The sequence below is a fragment of the Acanthochromis polyacanthus genome, chromosome 12 (assembly GCF_021347895.1).
Source record: "Acanthochromis polyacanthus isolate Apoly-LR-REF ecotype Palm Island chromosome 12, KAUST_Apoly_ChrSc, whole genome shotgun sequence".
Taxonomy (NCBI): Eukaryota; Metazoa; Chordata; class Actinopteri; family Pomacentridae; genus Acanthochromis; species Acanthochromis polyacanthus.
In genome coordinates this window covers 1030392-1050590 of record NC_067124.1, presented here as the reverse complement: position 1 = coordinate 1050590, position 20199 = coordinate 1030392, and the positions used below count along the sequence as shown (strand labels likewise).

Here is a 20199-nt window from a genome sequence, read left to right as displayed (position 1 = left end):
AGAATTAGAGCTTATGTTAGAAAATATAATTCCTGCTTTGAACTTTCTAATCCCTGGTCATACACACACACACATATCTAATTTGTAGTGTTTTCCATTGTGCGGTCTTTTCTCGTAGCGTTAAAAGTGAAAACAGACGAGCTGATCCCACATTTCTGTTTATAATATGAGGGTTCTTGTGGGTGATACAACACAGCTGTTTATTGTACCTCCTGTGTTTTCTACATGGAGGATCAGCTGGTGAGGACGCTGACTGCTGCCTAAAACGTGAAGCTACAGAGAATCCAATTTAAACTGAAATATGCTCAAGCTAAATATGCTAGCAAATAAAAACAGAGCTTCAGAACAGCACTTTGGTCAGTTTTTTTGTCTTGTAGATCGATTAATGTGTCCAATGAAGTGTTTTGAAAAACATCTTTGCAAGTTAAACGCTGCAGATCATCAGAGGAGCATCTATGAGTCTCCAGCAGACATGTCTGCACCAGAGTTTAACATGATAAGTATGTTGCAACAAAATGAATTTTTATGATCCATTTTATGAAAATCTTGGTTTAAACGAACTAGTCAGTCTGTTAAAGTTACACCTGATCGAATCTGTCAGTAGTTGTCAATTCAGCCGACCAAATGAACAGCTGTTATAGTAGTAGAATTCTGGAACCTGCTTTTCTCTACCTCTACCTATTGTTTCCAGATTTAACTATGACTAGCAGCAGATCATCCATCATTAGCTCTTTGAGTTGTTCATGTGCTGTGTGACAATGGAAATCTCACACAGCACAGTCGGTTACTGACGCAGCAGAAAGATCTCACCTCCCCATCCAGTCGTGGAGGCAGTCGCTGCAGCGCCCCCTGCTGACGAGGAGGACATGGGGTCCAGATCCAACAGGAAACCGTCATCAAGAGCACTGAGCACAGAGAAAGACAGAGAGAGGCAGTGTCATCGGAGAGCTCTACAGCTGAGTCACAACTCGTTAATACTGAGCGTGTCTTACTTGCTGGTAGCGGTGGTGGTGGGGGTGCGTGCTGTGGGGGTAACGGAGGGTGGAGGGGGTTTGGCTGGAGGCCCGGGGCGAGCAGGGGGTCCGCCGGGGTGGGCGGGAGGCGCAGGTTTGGCCGGTGCAGCAGCTGCAGCTGGCGAGCTGTTGTTGGCCGTCACATCCTGTTGCAGATAAACACTCACATTAGACGGCGACCAACACGGCTCAGCAGCTTTTAACACAACACGTCTGTTAAGGGTGTCTGCATTTCACATGTTTAAAGACCTCAGGATAACTGTATTTTGACTCTAAAAAGTAATAAAGACTGCTACGATTAAAACTAAATCATGATTATCAGGAAACAAAGCTTACCTTAGTGGGCGACCTGCCAAAACAACGACAGCACACAGGTTAAAGAGTTCAGCAACGCACACGATGAAACGTAACGGCTGGTATTGAGATGAGAGGCACCGTCACAGCTTAAGTATCACTTTGGAGTTTTCAGGCAGGCAGCATTTCAAACCAATTCCATTAAGAGAACATCTGCAATTAATGGATCCATGCTGAGCTGCTGAGTAACAGCATCTTGGCCTCAGCTCCACCTCAACAAAGCTTTTCTTCTCAGCATTACAGACACAAAGTACGAGCTGAATGCTTGTAAATGGCATGCAACGAAAGCTTTGTAAAAGTCGGGGCTGACTGGACAGCACGATGGTAACACAAGATAACGTGTTAGTGATGACATGAGATAAGATGCAATCCAAAGTACTGTGGGGCACAAAATGGAAAATCATTCTATAGAAATGCGTCTGAAGCAAAATGATCCCGCATGAAAATACAAAGTGATTCTTCAGATTTCTGTTTCTATGGAGTCATTAAAAATAGTAACCTAAGTAGGACAAAACTTTTACACAATCAATAAAAATGATTTAAAATATGTATATATATGTTTACAAGCCCTATTCTCATCAACAGAGAATACTTACTTATCCTCTCTGAGTTGTGTAAAGACAAGAGGAAATGACGTGTTAGAATTCTGACTCCAGAAAGGCCTGAAGAGAGAAAGCTAAACTGCTGCTAAAATAACCCTTAGGAAACACAACAGGCTGCGGTACATTCAGCTACTTACGGCTTCTTCCCCTCCAAAGTGTTGAGGTGGGTCTCCAGGGACTCCAGAAGACTTTCTGGGGCCTGCAGAAAAATACAGAGAGAGGGGCTATCACTGCTATCAACCCTTCTCAGAAACATGCCGCATGTTTTTCAGAGAGAAAGACAATAGAACAGAGTGAGTCAAATAGAAAAACTAAAGGACTGGGTTAACTGAATATATAGCACTGGGGTTCTAACATGTTAGATATTACAGTATAAAAAGCCAGAATCACAGCACCAGTCAGTTTGTAGACTGTGTAATCCATGTCACTCCAAATAAAAGACAATGGAAGTAGCTTTACCTAATGCACCGATAGGCTGCAGACGGACTGATATCCTGATCATTGCAGTGAGGTCATGTTTTCCTCTCTGATGCTCTGATAACTGTCTTCTTTGAGCACTTTTATTGTTCCTGAATAATCTAATCAGCATTGACTCAACAGCACAGACTCTTGGAAGACCTCACTCTATTCTCAGTTTTCTTTATCTCTGAATGCTCACTTAGATTGGCTCTGTCACATTGCATCTACTTCGATTTCAATACGTTTTATGGTGAGTTGGCTAACTTTCCTTTGACAACTGATTTATATTTTTGTACTTGAGCCTCCACCTACTGAAGCAGTACAAGAAATACCGTTCTTATTTTGGTTTAAAGGTACAGAAATTACATGTTTTCTGAAAAAGTGTGATCAGATGGAAATATTGTAAATGCCATGTGTTATTTTACACATGCACTGCTGTTCAAAGGACTGGCATTGCTTACAAATGTTCTCAGTTTTGAAACAAAAGCAGTTTTTTTTTTCAATGAAGACAACATTAAATGAATGATAAATCCAGTGCAGACATAGTTAATGTGCTAAATGACTATTGTAGCTGTAAACAGCTGATGTTTAATGGAATATCTCCATAGGGGTACAGAGGAACATTTCCAGCAACCATCACTCCTGTGTTCTAATGCTACATTGTGTTCGCTAATGGTGCTGAAAGGCTCATTGATGGTTAGAAAACCCTTGTACAGTTATGTTAGCACATGGATAAAAGAGGGAGATTTATGGAAAACATGGAGTTGTCTGAGTGACTCCAAACTTGTGAACGGTGGTGTATTTCACACACAGTTAGTCCCTAGAAATTGTGTGATCTGCACTAGACTGGAGAACTTGATTTTTGTTTTGTGGGTTTAAACAAGATTTGGATGAGAATTTGTACTGATCAAAACACATAATTATAGAGTTTGATAATTATATCAAACTGTTCACAATCCTGCTGAGATATTTCATACAGTCATTACTTGGTAAAACTGAAAATTGTCGACAGATGTTGGTGTATTTTCATCACCTATAAAGTTCTATTTGTCATATAAGATACAGAAGCAACGGAAAAGAACAAAGGTTTAATCTTCGTGCTAACAGAGACCCAGTCAGCCACGATGCAAAGCTGCATGCTCAACCAGGCTAAACGGGGCAAGATCACCTCCCAACATGCAGTGCAAAGGACAGTACAGTACCCTGCAGCTGCTTCAGAGAGGTCAGAGCTAATTCAGCAGATAAAATAAGTCAATAATACGCGTTCCTTAAACCCCTGCTGCATTCTCTGGGGCTATCCATCTAAAGCTACCAATTCTATTATCCTTAAAACTGAAGACAAGCAAGCCAGCAAGGCTGATAATAATGTGTCTTGGCTTTCAGAGAGATTAAAAGGCCATTTATCAATCTGTGACTTTAAAGAGTCCGTCCTCATCACCAAGTACAAAGAGGGCTGTTCTGCTCACAAAGGACAGATATAAAAGCTCATTACTGCAGTGTTTGGACACATTCAGTGATGCTCTTCATTCAAGGAGGAAAATATAAAAGATGCTGAAACATCTCCCTGTGGAAGTGACAGAAACAGGCCTCCAGGATTATGTCTGAAAAGATTTTCTGATGAAACTGACACTGCCGACATTTGCAGATTATTTTCTACTCGCTGATCTAAAAAAAACAACACACACGTGTGCATGTGATGACATAACAGCGTGGCTAAAAGTGGGTCAGTGGTAAATTACTCCGTGATGTTGATGTAATTCCTGTGGGAACAGACAAGAGCAGATATTGGTAGCTGGGACTGAGATTAATGTGTTACAGATTTAGAGGTCTGGGAGACTATTCATGCACAAATTCATCAAATTTTATCACCCATGCAGTGTCTCATGTTTTAATCCAGGAGCTTCAAAAGGCTGTGGGTTGAACTATGAAGTTTAATGATGCTATCCTGTTGAATTATGGCAAAGTAGCTCTTGTATAAATACCACTGCACACTGGCTCGTGGCACATTTCAAGCAGTGTCACTGACCTTGTATTGATTTGCTGTGTCTGGTTCATTTTGTCAGGCTGACACAAAGACACTGGTTCAGCTTTCTACACTTTTTCCTTTAAACTTGGCATGAATTGTGGAGTTAGTTCCTGCATGAGGTTATCATCATCATTTTACAATCTGACCCCTGTCTATGCAACATTCACATCCTCTCCAAAATGTCAGAAACTTAAAATACATTCACAAGGAAGCAAATATTACAACATTTCCTTACAGGGAAGACACTGGGATGTAATGTGGCTGCAAGTGTAAACACCACACTTCTTCTACACTATAAGAGAAAGATATGAAAATAATTCCTTAAAGCAATAATTTTGGGAGTTAGTTTGATGAGAAGAATGACACCACTGTTATGTCTGGATGGATATGAAATTGCAGCCAGGAAGCAGTTAGTTTAGCTTAGCTTAGCATAAATACTGGTCTGGTCAAGAAATAGTCCAATGCACATATTCCTTATTCTTTAGCTGGGTAAGGTGACACTAAAGTCACAGCTACTCTGGGTTCTCATACAGAAACACATAAAACAAGAAACTAAACTCATGTACTGTAAATAAAAAAAAGAAGCTCTTACTCCTCATAATACTAGCATGTTTACGACAAGGAAAAGTCGAGGAAAAAAAACACCAAAAGACATTAAACTACATTCTATCACAGGTGTTCAGGTTGGGTAATTACTCCACCAAGGAACGTAGCAGAGTTCTGTGATGATCGGCGTACGTTTGTCTGTCCATCTGTCAGCAACATCACTCAAAAAAGGACTAATAGATTTGGATGAAATTTTCATTGAAGGTCAGAAATGACTCAAGGACCAAGTGATCAGATTCTGGCAGTGATGCAGCTTATAGTCTGGATCCATGGATTTGTTAAAGATTTCTGTATCATTGCCAGATAGCAGTAGCCTAGCTGCGCTAGACAACCCACGGCAACGAATTTAATTCTCTGCCAGGGTGGGTCTAGTTACCCTCCATAAGGCTCGAGGCTGGATTCTCCTAAAACTGGCCGGACCAATCACCATGAAGTGTAGAGTCAGAAGGCGGGCGTAACTAAGTGACGACAGAGGCGTGACGATTCTGACAGAAACAACCGGAGCACAATAAACAGTTATCTTTCGACTCGGCTTTGGCCACAGTCCTTAAAGATTTGAAGCTAAAATTCAACTTGAAAGATGAACAAAGGACGGCACTGAAGTGTTTCATTGAGAAGAAAGACGTATTTGGACTTATGCCGACGGGATATGGCAAATCCTTAATATACCAGTTGGCTCCGCTGGTTGGGAAGCTAATGGGACTTAGCCACAATCTGCCGGTGCTCTCGGAACTACGTCAGCCTATTCGTTGCGTTGATTGGTTGTATACCTACCCAACTGCTGCAGAGAGATTTGATGGACAACCTTTTAGCCCGCCTCCCTCCCTGTCAAGCGGTCCTAGACCCTTGTGCCATCAGAAACATGGGTGTAGCATGGCTAGGCTAAGATAGCAGCACACCATCACTGTAACCATGACAACCAGTGAACACTACATCAGCTGATTGTGATCCTACTACAAATCCACCTCTGAGGACTTATCAGGACTTATCCATCAGAAATGATCCAAGGAACAGCTGATTAAACTGTGGGGGTGTTTCTGAGTCCCATCAACTTCCGCCACCTGCTACATATTTAGGTCACGTGATTCAGTATCCGTACATAATGTGCACATGCAGAACACATGCCTGTGCTCAGAGGAAGGTCTTTTTATTTGTGGGTACATCTATATTAAATGGACACATTCTATGCTGCTGTCGTTTCTGATCGTCAATAACTAATAAATAAATGCTGCATTTCTTTAAAAAAAATGCTCCCATTCCTGACAATGCCATGTGGGGTAATGAACAGCCTTGACAGAGTACTGCTCTCTGAGTGCTTTTCTAGTCAATGTTGTGGTTATTTTTCTGTAGCTGTTTATAATTCAGCTTACAAGGTGCTTTAACATTGACAGTTAGAAACATGTTCCACATTGTACTGGCTCTATATATTAGCACACTGCATCAGTTCTGATTTTTGTTCCACTGGATAAGCCCTTGTAGCCTGCCTGCTAGTGTGAAAGCGTTATTTACTCATTTGACTGCATGCTAAGCTATCTTCTGCTGTGAGCTATGACAGACTGGCGTTCTGCCTCACACCTAACACACAGGGCAGTGTGAGCATGTCGCTTTACTCTGAGCCGTTTAGACAGAGGATTCTCTGCTCCACTTTTGAGGCTCGGATGAGGAAAGAGGAACATCTTGAAATACATTATATCACGTATATCACATTTTCAGTATGTTCCTGCCATTATAGCTGTCCACAGAGTAAGACACCAGCATGCTCAGTGTCAGAGCTGATCACCATTATTAGTGACGTTCCTGAACATACCATTAAAGCTGCTGTCCGGAGTTTGAATCGCAGCGTCTCCCAGAACACTGTTGGTCCCTCCCTCTGATTTCGCCCCTTTATTTGTGCACGCGCGCAGTACATGAGAGAAGTGCCCGGAGTGCTGCAGCATCTCGCCTGTTTTGCTGTTTTCCACTCTTCTACATTTAGTACATTTAGTAAATAATAAAGGAATTACGTTAGAATGCTGTATTGAGTCTAACTTGTCCTAATACCAAAATAACATGAATCTGCTAGGACGAACGAGTAAAGTTTCAATATGTGATTACACTCGTGTATCCCTCTGGATGACGTTGTTTATCAAACTTAGTGCATTTACGCGTGTATATGTGTTACATTGTTTATTTATTTCTATCTAGAGTTCAGAATTGCATGACTCCTCTGACGAAGAGTATGTCCCAGACGCCCCAACATCTTCCTCCAGAGGTCGGGCATCTAAACGAAGCCGTCAGGCGGGCTATGGAGGCCGTGGTCGGGGAGCGACGCGAGCACCCCGAGCCAAAAAACGTCCTGCAGTCTCTTGGCCTGACAAGCCGTGGGATTGGTAACTTTTCTGGAAGTTGCTGATCCCTGATGCTCTCTCCTCCACAAGCAAAACAAATGTGCGCGCGGTTGCGTAGTGCGTAGCTCGCCCACCTCTGCATGGGCTTGCTTGCTGTGCGCGTAACCGTTGATTGACAGCATGACAAAGCTGAAGCTCGAACTTGATTGGTCGGCAGCGACCGGCGCTTTTTGGAATAACATGGGGGTCTATGAGAGGAAGGCGGAGCTCAGGAATAAATTTTCATATCGCGTTATACTAACTTTATATTATAGTATCGAACTAGACTAACACATTTAAGCTTTGTTAAACAATGATACATAAATTGAAAATAAACGGAAACTCCGGACAGCAGCTTTAAGGCTTTTGCTCCATTCAAGAAAAACCTGTTCTCACAAATCCAGCCAGATAATACTAAAGACTGAAGAGTGATCCTTAGTTCAGTACTATTAGTTGTTGCAAAATGTACAACTGTATGATCAACAGTTATAGCAGAACTGCACTTACATATAACTCTAGGTATGTCATTGTGAAATACTGAATGAAGTAGCAGGCCAAGGCAACTCTACAGGAGCACTGCAGACATTTAGGATGGACTGTCACTAAACCCACAGACATCCTGCTGGATTCAGATTTATTCATTAGACTGATTGATGTTGACCTTGCTCTGTATGAGTTCAGTTTCTTTAATAATAATCTACAAAATAAAATACCACACTAAAGTCAGCTAAGACAGTTCCACCCATCGATTTCTTGACAGCATAAAATTACTATTTCTCTTTCATCTCAGAGTTTAATTTATTAAGTGAAAAATAGTGTAATATGATTTCAAGAGTGACTTTTTCCATTAGCTTGCTTAACACTAGAAGAATACTAACGGATCCACAATTGGCAGCTGAAAAATTTCTCATTTGTATTTTGGAAGAAGTACAACCTGGCAGATTCCCAAGTCTCCGGGGAAAAGAACCCTCCTTCAGACTGAAGTTGAAAACATGATATGTTGGCAATTCTATTATATTCAAGACAACTGTTTTTAAATCTGGTAAAAAACCAGGAGAGGAACATCAACCCTCTCAGCCACCCCTCTGCTAGAGTAAGTGAGTGTATCTCCTAACATACTAAACCATACTGACATGATACCGCTAGTTGACTCTCCTCTATATTTCTTCATGTGACTAGTTCTAAAAGTCCAGCCTCCATCTTCAAATACTGTACAACAATATTACAGTATTTTTAATTTGCCATGTTGTGGATCTGCTTTTCTCCATTTGTTCTACAGCAACCGAACAAGCATAACCAGACAGCATCCCAGCATGCTTTTCATGCAAGTCATCCATACCGCCATGTGTTAAAGGACAGCGTTAGCGACAGAGTTTCCGCAGCAGCAGTGTTTAAAAGTCTACAGCTGATTCTGGAAGCAACTGGAAAATTCAGGTTTCTCATACTGGGAATCACTTAAATTGGCCAGTGACCCGCAAATCACGAATCACAAAAGGCAACAAACAATCTTGTGACTCCATAACTGCCATGGAAACTCTGCAGCACATTCTCAGGATAACAATCTGCTAAAACTATAAACTATAAAACTAAAACTATGTTTAGCTCAGAGTTTCAGCAGCGGAGAATCAACCGCCTGGTCAGCAGCATCGCACAGCATATCACAGCCTTCATCCAGTCGGCTCTTCCAGTCACATCATCCCACTTCATCAGAGCGCCTGGTGTCTGTCTGCTGGGTGTGCACTCACTGTGCTTCAATTCAGTGCACTCAAAGAGAGTTCAAATGTTGACCTTCCCTAAGCTGTTTGCTTCTCAAAGCTAGCTCTGTGCACTACTCACTACTCACACTCTCAGCCTGAATGATCAATCTGCATCTCTGGAAGTGAAAAGAGAAGGAGGGCACAGGGGCCGTCAATCACCAAAGAAGCACAGCTCATTGGCTGTGTGGAGGAGCTGCCTGTGAACGTCTGATCAGTATCAAAGGGGAGCAACCACACAGCAGGAGAAAACATAGCTTTAGACACTCATGCAAGAGAGTTAAAAAGAACACAACACTGACATGCTCTGTTAGTGTAGCCTAAAAGAATATCACATATCCAATAATAATCAATAAGGAAAAACACAAAAGAGTAAGGAAAACTTCAGTCATTCTTACCTGAGTGAGCTCAGGTATGTCGTTTTTGTCTATTCCCACTTGCTGCAAAAGAAGGCAGTGACATGTTAGACAACATCTGCACATAAGCTGGCAGTTAATCAGTGACACTGAGCTCTGCAGTTACCTCAGCAATTTTGAAGAATTCAGAAACCCGAGTCATTCGTGTCAGGAATCTCTTGTAGATCTCCAGCCCGTCTTTACACTGGCTTCTCTTCATTTGGAAAAATTTTTCTGGACAAAAGAGGTTGAAATGTGACGGTTTATCCCCGAGAAGTTACAGAATAATGACTGAAATAATCCTTTCTCGTGTAGCCAAAACCAGTGAGCCACACCAATACAAAGGGGGACAAATCCCTACAGCATGATCACACGTTTAGTCTTCTGACAAAAACAGAGCTAAGTATTTAATTCCCAGTTTTAAATATTTTTCAACAGTGCAGAAGGAACAAAAGGCTTCAGGTGTGAAAGTACTTCGGGATGCACTAACACAATGATGGTTTTGGTTTTTGTCATGTTGTCTGTTGACAATAAAACACAGACAGAGAGGAACACAAGCTGGATCCATTAAGGGTACATTCAACATTCGACTGAGAGAGATTCTTTACCTAGCAGGTTGATGATGCCGTCATTATAGCAGGCGTATAGCTTGATCAGATCTTTGAAGAGTAGAAGAAAGCAGGAATTGATCACGCCGTTGTTCAGCTCCTGTGGATGCACCTGATGACACAAATACATCAGACAAGTCAAAGTCAAAGTATTTTTAAGCATAAAATCGAGAGGATAAATAGCTTCAATATTCAAGTACTTCACTTATCAGAGCAAAACCAATAAATAAGACAAATAACAGCTTCACATAATATTTTCCTTTGGTCTAGTATTTCTAATACAGTCACACAAACTGTCATGTTTTACAGCATTTTATCAATTAATAGCTGAGTCTGAATACCCGGGTTTTAACATACCAGGTATCAACAACGTCATTTTGATGAGTCAGAATTACACCGTGACCAGTCGGAAGCTTCACTCAGGATATCTTTAATGTCATTCTAACAGGTCAAAATGACTGAGATTCAGTTTTGAGTCATAAAAATAATAGCTGCAGATATCTCAAACATCACTATGACTGGTCTGAATCTGAATACTGAGCTGGACAAACATGTGAAAGGGGTTGTGTATTGTGGTGGATAAGATCATTAGAAAATGATGTGAAACAGGAACAGCTTATCAGCAAGGAGTTTGTGGAGCATCGTTCATTAGAGCCTTGTGGTCTAAAAAGGAACTGTGGCCTCAGGTTGCTCTGACATGGCAGTCAAACAGCGTGTCATATGTGGTTACAGCTGCAGAACCAGTGTGTGTGTGAAAAGCAAGCTGCCTCTACCTTGATATCCCTTCTCACATAAATAAAGACGTGCAACATTAGTTTGCCTTGTCAAACATAATCTGTTATTACATTTTGACAACAGAACTCCTGTAGAAATATCAACAACATCACTATGACGAGTGCAAAATTAATTTAAGATACCTATGAAGGACAATGCAGATATCTTGCTTGAACCGAGGGGAACCAAAGATATCCTGAACTGTAATTATGAGTAGTCAGAATTAAACAGTAGATATCTGAAAGTGGAATTACTGCTCGTCATAAGTTAGCTGTAGATAGCTGCAGTTCATATTGTGGATATCTTTAGCTGAACTGCATGGTTACGTCATGTGTCCTAAAAAGAACGGCCATGTGAATATCTGAAATGACAGTGGTTGAGAGGAGGAATGACATTGTGGATATCTGGAATGCTATTTTAGACTACAAAGAATAGACTTACAGATATCTGCAATGCATATCCGGAATGCTTTGAGCCTATACATATTATTTCTTGTATATTGAAGTAAATTTTTATATGTTTTAACCAAGAATGTAGTGCGGCATTTAGTGTTTGCTGTCAGAACATTTATGTTCTGAAAAAAATCTTGAAACGCAGAAAGACAGTGTTACACATTTGTCTGTCAACTGACACAAATATAACAAAAAAATCATAAATTATCAGAAAATTTTAAATTTTGACTGCAACTGTCATCTGTTTGAGTCATCATTAACTTTAACACTCCCTGAATGGTCTGTCAGTATAATTTAAGAGGCTGTGACACGTCATGTCACCTCAGAACATGTCTTCATAGAGGGCGTGTGGTGTGTGTGTGTGTGTGTGTGTCTCAGTGAATTTAGTAACCTTGCAATGTGACAGTGTTGACTATTAGCGAGTGTCACTCACATCAAAATCCAGCAGCGCGTCGATCTGGCTCTGCAGGGTGGGCATTCCTTTCAACAGCTTCTCCACTGTCATGGTCCTCATCGCTCCATCGGCTCTGAGACACAAAGAAATAGAAAATGTGAGAATTAGGCAGTAGCTCTCTGACACAGTTAGAGCTTGGTGAGAAACTTCCTTAAATAACTGGAGAGTGCATGGTCTAGTAACCACTGCAATAAATCCAGTCTCTGCACCAGTCAAACATGGAATATCCACCACTGTATCTCATCTCTATTCTGTCTTTGTCTTGTATTTTTCAGTGCTGGTTTATGTAGGCAGAGGGACCTTGTGTCTGCCAGCTAAACAGAGCTGTCCAGTCTGTGTGCATGAGTAATAACCTTCTCTGTATTCATCTCTGCACTCAATATGAGTCAGTAAGGCCAAAGACATGGCTCAATGCCGGGGTGGAGGTAATTGAGGTCTCAGTCACGACAAGACCGCTGTGAGATGTGTCTGATTCTGATGGATACGGAGGGCAAGTAGGAAAGAGGTGTTCTGGTCCCGACTAACCTTACATAGCCTGTTAAATAGCCTCTAATATTAACACTGAAATCATATGCGACAAGGTGATGTCATGAAAAAATGAAAAACGGTACCCTTTCTTGACTCGGCCAAAGTCGAAAGACATCTGTCTGTAGGCAAAGGCCTTCTCGTTGAGATAGCGGCTGTAGCGTCTGATAAACGTGGACATGTCATAGCCTGAGGAGGACACACACGTCAAGTATGAACACACATGCACAACTCAGTACAAGACACAAGCAGACTGTTACAAAGTTCACAAAAACACTATTTTAAAGTTTAGTCCTATATCCGTGACAAAATTAATTCTCTTGTCTTGGGTTACGCTCGGAGTAGTGAACATAAAGATTCAGAAATGATAGAAACAGCTAATTCATAAGAATAATTTAAAAATACTGTGCTGTAACGGTATGTATCAATCTCCATCTCTTGTCGGTATGATAAATAAAAAGTAAAGCTGAGAGGGATTAGCTTAGGTCAGCATAACAACTGGCGAGGAAAGTTCTGGTTTTACAAATCAAGGCTGGCTTTCCCCCATTCTTCCAGTTATGCTAAACTAAGCTAATCACCCAGCTGCAGCTTTATGGTATCAGTCTTCATCTACCGTTGCTTGTCTGCATGCTAAATATGAAGTTAGGCTAAGAGAAGTTAACGTAAAATTTGGAAATTGAGGGGAAAAGCTCATTCATAAAAATAAATTTAGAAAACACCTGACTGTAGCTGTATGTGTTAAACTGCAACTCTCTCAATTTTAGTCTGTATGCTAAATAGAAAGTTACGCTAAGAGGGGTTAGCTTAAGTTAGTATAACAGCTGAGAAAGTTAATTAAAAGTTAATTATTTATCGTGTTTGGAAACTTGCTATTTAAAAAAAAGAAGTAGAAAAGGAAGCTCCAGTTTTACAAAGTCAGGCTAGCTTTTCCCCATTCTTTCAGTAATGCTAAACTAAGAACACTCTGGCTGTAGCTTAGCATAACAACTGGAAACAGCTAGCATGATTCCATAAAACATTTGATAAAGAAACAAAACAACTGTTTAACATGACATATCCGATTTGTTGAATTTATTTTAAAAAATGTGAGTGTAGAAAAGACATGGTGTGAATTTACAAAGCCAGCTAGCTCTTTGCTTCTTATACAACTTATGGTAAACTAAGCAAATTCCCTAGGTGTGGAAAGAGAGGAATATTTGCAAAAATCTCCACTGGTAGGATGATTAATAAGGCCTTTAATTTACTTCATTGTAGAATCAGAGTCACAGTACTTAGTTCTATGATCCACGCCAAGATGACTACATGAGAGTGTCATATGATCTTTATTTCTAATCTAATAAAGTGTACAAAAATGTCTAAAAATGTTTTTCTGAACTCTGCAGTCACCCAAGCAGACAAAATGTCCTTGACAACAGGCTGTGAACCAAGTGTTTATCACCACAAGAGACGGTGCTAATTCCCATGGAGACTGGTTTAATTGAGGGGAGTGGGGATTACTGAGGGGTGGGAGGCTGGTTTCAACATTCAAGCTCAATCTGCCGTTGTTTCAACAGCTTTAAAACCACATCTTAAATGTCTTATTTAATGTCTAACATGTAAGTTGGAGAGAAAGAAAAGTGGTAAAATAATCCTAAATGGGAGGATCAGTACATAGCAATAATTCTGGGTTGTAAATGATGGAGGGCTGGTTTGGAGCGGAAGCAAACACCACGCACCATGGGAGCCTGTTTTGTCCAGGAAGTTGCTGAGATTGAACAAGGTGTTTCTAGATGCCAGGAACTGGAGAAATCTCTGCAGGAGGGGACAAACACACAGGGTTACATATTTCATCCTGACAGACTTCAGTAATGAATAGATGTCATCATTCTCTACTTATTATATGGTTTTATGCAGATTTTTAAACAGATGGCTGCATCTCTCTAGGGAGTCATTTAGCACTCTCTAAGAAATCTGTGAACCTGTAGTGGACAACGGATTTAACAGGTTGATTCTGTAATAGTGTTTTATCTATAAATTATTAGAAATAGAGTATAAAAGTAGCATTGCTGCATCCTTCCTGAGTGGGAGGGTGTGAATATAAACTGGACACAGGAGAGCACTAGGAAATTGATTATAGTGTAATAAAGATGAAAAGGCTTATTCTGTAACTCCAGTGACACCTAAAAATGTGCATAATATCATGGGGTCATTGTTTCCTTTAGCTTCTGTGTCCATATCACACAGATTACAGCATGAAATCCCTTCATCACATTAACGTATTACATATGCTGAGCTCATTTGTGAAAGGCCACAGCATCCCATTGAGGCCCACTGCAACACAAGCACACTTGCCCTTTCTCCCTGACACCTGCTGTGAGGACTACAAAGGTTAATGCTGTTATCTTCCTGTCACTAAATCTCTTCTGCTTTCTGTCAGTGCATGCTGGGATAGGTAATACCCAACTCTAATATTACGTAGGAAGAGGGAGCCACAGACAGGACCGGCTCATCCCCCAATCAAACACAGTATATGTTCTGTCTTGATTTCTCTGACTGAAAATGACTATATCAGTATTTCTCCCTCTGCTTTGCATCACACGGCAGCTTGGGTTGATTTGAATGGCAACAGAGGAGCATTTGCTTATCTCTCCAAGTTATCCCTTGTTGCCCATTCAGAGCCTGTGCTTTTTTTGAGCTGTCAGGACATCAGTTGGGTCAAGAGGTCAGGACCAAGCCAGTCCCTGAACTTATTCTATGATTGATACTGAGCAAAAACGTACAACTGTGGAGCAGAAGTGGAATTTGAATGAGGTTAGGGTAAGTAGCTTTCAATCTCCATTTAAACAGTTTGACTACTTACACATCCACCATTCATTTGCAGTCATGTTTCTGCCCTACTGGTGAATGTAAATCATATATTTATTCTTCAGTCAGCTCTATTCTGGTCTGTTCCATCTTTGTAGCATCCATAGCTGCTAAACAGCCAGTCTGCTGCTTGGTACGAGGCACACACTGTGCTAGTGGGTTTATCAGAGTGTTGTTTGCTAAAAACAGCTGCCTCCTCTACCTGAAAATGATGCAAATGAGAGCTGTGGGACTGAACCAAAACAGTACAGTTGTGTGCTATAAAAAGAGCTCAAAGATGCTGAAACGCTCCGCAGAGATTCAGGAGAACTGCTGAGTCATGTCAGATATCTTTGTGGCTTTGTGCCTCAGAGTGTTCCCTGTCACATCTAACACAGTGATCTGACCTTACTGTTCATATCTTCTCCTTTATTGAAGCTACACGGTGTGTGCAAACTGCCTGAAATATATAACCCAAAACTTTTCAATAGCTGCAAAATTTTTAGACGTATTGTGAGTCATTTTTCAGAAATTTAGCCAACATTCTGTCTGACATGTCTGATAGTTTTGGAAACTGAAATGTGAAGTAAATGGGAATACTTAAATGAAACAACTTAGCTGTTGTGTGTACACTGTAACTGTAATATTCAGATACTGAAGTCATTTCCACCCATTTAGACTCAGCGTGGCCGACTGAGCAGAGATCAAAACTACACCTTGTACTTACATGCATGAAAGACAATCCGTGCTATTGCTTCAGGGTGTTTTGTTGTGTCTACCTTGTTGTAGGTAATCAGGGAGAGTCATCTGAACACACACATCCTTATCCTGTACAATCAGTCCTTTGTTGTATCTTTAGGAGCTAAAACTACTCTATAGTGGCAGGAGGGCCAAAGTGCTTTGTTCAACAAGGGAAAAATACTCGCTTCCCCTGAATGCGTTAAAGCTGGTAACCAACATAACATGTGTGTGTTATGGCCTCACCTCGTTGCCGTGCACCATGAGGTGGTGTGTGGTGATCAGGGCTTTGAAAACCACCACCCAGCTGGCGTTGCCGGCCCTCTCCATCAGCGTGTCAGCCATCTGGGGGACGTTCACATTGGTTTCTTGGGTGGCCTGGATCAGGTCTGAAAAGCACAGAGGAGAGGAGGAGCAGGAGGTGAGGTGACAGACATCAGCAGGGGAGAGATGCAGAACAGATGCAGAGGAGAGATGGGATGTATGGCTCTTTGAAGGGAGACGGATCTTGAGGAGCCGTTCCTTTGAAAGAGACGTTCAAAAGACCGGCTCGCTGTCATAGTCACTTGTTTTTAGAAATCATCTGTTTTTAATCAAGGAAACAATTACTGGTATTAATTATAATATACAATATGGATCAAAATCATTCAAACTTACACATCCCACCAATATATACACATGTACATTTTATTCTCACTTATCATTTTTATATTTTTTTCCTGTATTGTTAAAATGCTCTTTTGTGGTTTACATCATTTTTGTTATTGTGTGTGTGTGTGTGTGTGTGTGTGTGTGTGTGTGTGTGTGTGTGTGTGTGTGTGTGTGTGTGTGTTCTTGTACTTGCTACATGGTGAGAACCATTTTCTGCATTTAACTATCAAAGTGAGGACATTTTTACAAAGTGAGGACATTTTGGCCGGTCCTCACTTTGAAACAGCCATGTTTGAGGGTGAAGACTTGTTTTTAGAGAACAGGTATGAATTGAGGTTTGGTTAGGGTTAGGGTAAGGGTTAAGTTTAGGCAATCAGTTGTGATGGTTAAGGTTAGGGTAAGGCTCTAGGAAATGCATTACACCTATGGGTGTCCTCACTAAGATAGAAGTACAAACATGTGTGTGTGTGTGTGTGTGTGTGTGTGTGTGTGTGTGAGATATGGTGGTGTAAGTTGTTTGTTGACCTATTTTTCTGACAAATATTGTATTGTTCTCCTCTGTGTGCCTCGTTCCTTTGACTCTGGCTCATTTCATGTTTTTTTTCCATCACTAATATCTCCTCTCTGATAAAGCGGTAAATGTGGTTTCAGTCTGCACTCAGTGGGACTCGGGTGACGCCCACACTCCTCCTCTATGTTAGCTGCTCATATAGAGCTGGGTTCACGTGAATGGATCGTACTGTGGACAACTCAGACTCATGGGGCACACAGGTGAAGACAGCTTGAGCAATCTGACCATACGAACAGCTTGCACCTCATCGTTCACTTAAAAGAGCCGTTCAGACGACTGACTTGTAAAAGTCACATTTCTAATACAGAGTACAGAAACCCTTTCATTGAAGTCATGACAACACAAACAGCTGCAGGTTGGTAGAGAAAGACAGCGAGTGAGACATGACACATAGGAATGTGCTGCAATAGAATGCGATCACACTGCATCTGGGATTTACAACATTTCACAGTCATTCCTAATTTTCACTTTAACTCACAGTATAGTTTCCCCTCAGCTACGTTTCCTCAGATACAAACACTCCTGCAAAAGGAATGAGACATTTTTCTCTTGTGTTCAGTGTTAATGAGTCTATTTTAGAAATGTTTCTATAGTAGTCTGAAAATGTCACTGTGTCTTATCAGCAAGCCACATTATCTTCATCAATGAGCTCCACCTTCTGGAGGCATGTCAGTGAACTATTCAGTGGGTTTTGCAGTCTCATGTCTGTTTAAAGAGTTAACTCTCATTTTGCCAATCAAATATCCATTCAGCAAATAGCAGACTTATCTGTGCAAGCCAGAGGAGTCAGTTAGTACGAACAGAAGAGGCTCAGGAAGCTGCTGCTTTCCATCATACTGAAATGCATTTAGACGATTGCTTCGCATTACGCTGCGATCGCCTGGTGTGAGTCACATCGGCTGCTGCTTTGTTTCGTTTTCTGCAGCCACTCAGTAATAGCAGCACAGGCAGGCACAGGGTCAGTGGAATATTCCACAGCAGAGAGACCCAGAGAGAGAGAAAAACCAAAAAAGAGGACAAGATTGCAACAAAAATCAAACAGGAAAATGAGGAGCTAAAAGAGCACATCGACCCTTTAAAATACGGTTATAATAATCAATCTACCACTGACAGACTATGACTGCAGTAATCCATGCTGATATTTTCCTCTGAAGATAATGGTAATATCGTTAAAGGAATCTGAAGGTACATGCTTATATTTCAGGCTGTCATAATGGAAGTGCATCGTTTTACCACATTTCATAAAGCTTAAGCACACTGGTTTGCTTACAGTTAAAACTATGCATTATGTTTGGGGCAGAGCCGTTTCATGTGAAGTATAAGTCAGGGTCTGGTATTTAAAGCAGGACAAATCAATGTTTGTATTTTAAAGTTAAAAGTATTGATTTGTATTTAAAGCAGGGCAAATCCATATTTCTACTTCAGCATTAAATCAGATAACTATGTTTGATGTCAGTGGGTTCATTCAGAATAACAAACTCCACTTCCCCTCACTCTACAGAGCTGACTACATTAAAATCACAGTTTAAATGAACTTTATGTCATTTCTGCTGCTACTGGTGACTCTAACAAAACAATATACATACAGTAATATAACCTGCTTCTGCATGGAATATGTTTGAGATAACTGATCGAGATGTATAAAAACACCTCAGAATGATCAATTAAATGCCTTCACCACTGCTAGCTTTGTGCTTGGATAGTGAGAGGTTCCCTGAAGATGCAGGACTTTTTAGAGCAGGTCTAAACCTTTTTCTCTCCCTGATGAGCACAGATAAGATAATTATAAGTTGTCTCTTAAATCTTCTTTAATTTATTTTTTCCTGTTAACTGCAAGCAATTTCAGGGTGTTGTGAAGCAAGGAGATATGAGATCAGTCACAAAGGGGAGAGTCTGACAGAACAACAGCTAAATAAGGGAACATTGTGATATTATAACCTGTGATTTAGGATCAAATTATGCCATAACCTAATGAATGAGTTTGAACTAACCAAGTGTCTATTTTTTACGTTCCTTAATTTTGAAACAGTGTAGAAATCAGAAGTGTGCCTCATTTAGAAAGAATGAAGGGTTTTTGGGAAAATGTCTTTTTATCTTCTTTAATTCTTTCTACATTTTTATAAGTTGGTTGTTTCTTTAAATATGCCATTTTTACTGGTTTTATAGGTTTCAGAAGGAGTTTTGATAACTGTTAAAATAAGAGGGTTTTAACTTTGTAATGAGGTGAGAAGTCACAAGCAAAGTGAACCAGGGTCAAATGTTCACCGTAAAGATTAAACTCAAAATAAATTGGGGATTTTTATGAGTCTGCAAGATGGGTGACGGGCTGTCTAGACAGTCCAAAATAGATAATTCTAGTTCCTTAAAAGTGCAGGTGTCCATGTGGACGGTGCATGGTACACATGTGTGAGTTGGGAGGGGGGAAGATGGAGTCATATGCATAAGGTTCAGTGAACTATAAATTACATCTGATCGAGACACAAGTTGGGAGTCGTTGGGTGATAGTCACTTGATGCAAACCAGGGTAGAAATGCCCTGAGCTAAGGGGATTTTATCACGTAACTCGGACGGGGAATTCAACATGATCTGCAAAGGAATAACTGTTCTGATGGAATTATGGATTAAAGGAACTGCTCTTTCTGCATTGTTGAAGGATTATAGGACTGTGATCTGGATTTAACACTGACTGGTGGAGTCAGTGTTAAATACTGGAATTTATTATTTCCAAAGGAATAACACCAGAATGGATTAACAAAGTTTTTACTGGCCCAAACAACAAAAATGGATATATGCAGATCTAGATCTGGTCTGGACCCCCGTCCACTTCCCCCTGGGCCCCGGTGGGTCTCAAAAACTTGTCGGGTCTCAGGTGAGCAGTCGACTACGGCCATAGCCGGCTGCTCTCCCTCCAAATGATGTAATCTGGGTGATTATTACTTCTCTTTTATGAAAGCATAGTTCCACTTATGAGTCGTGTTAAGCCATTGAAAGAATATTGATGTTTGATTAATTGTCTGATGATTAAAGC

At 40.7% G+C, this 20199-nt stretch overlaps 1 protein-coding gene across 1 annotated transcript in view; it reads right to left on the bottom strand.

Annotated features, from left to right (window-relative positions):
• snap91a (synaptosome associated protein 91a) overlaps positions 1 to 20199 on the bottom strand; it is a 74041-nt gene that overhangs the window by 23378 nt on the left and 30464 nt on the right. The window contains 11 exon segments of the mRNA XM_051956572.1: positions 811 to 905; positions 993 to 1159; positions 1350 to 1362; positions 2107 to 2168; positions 9579 to 9620; positions 9703 to 9809; positions 10184 to 10295; positions 11843 to 11936; positions 12475 to 12577; positions 14104 to 14179; positions 16196 to 16338. Coding sequence (XP_051812532.1) covers positions 811 to 905; positions 993 to 1159; positions 1350 to 1362; positions 2107 to 2168; positions 9579 to 9620; positions 9703 to 9809; positions 10184 to 10295; positions 11843 to 11936; positions 12475 to 12577; positions 14104 to 14179; positions 16196 to 16338 — 1014 coding nt within the window.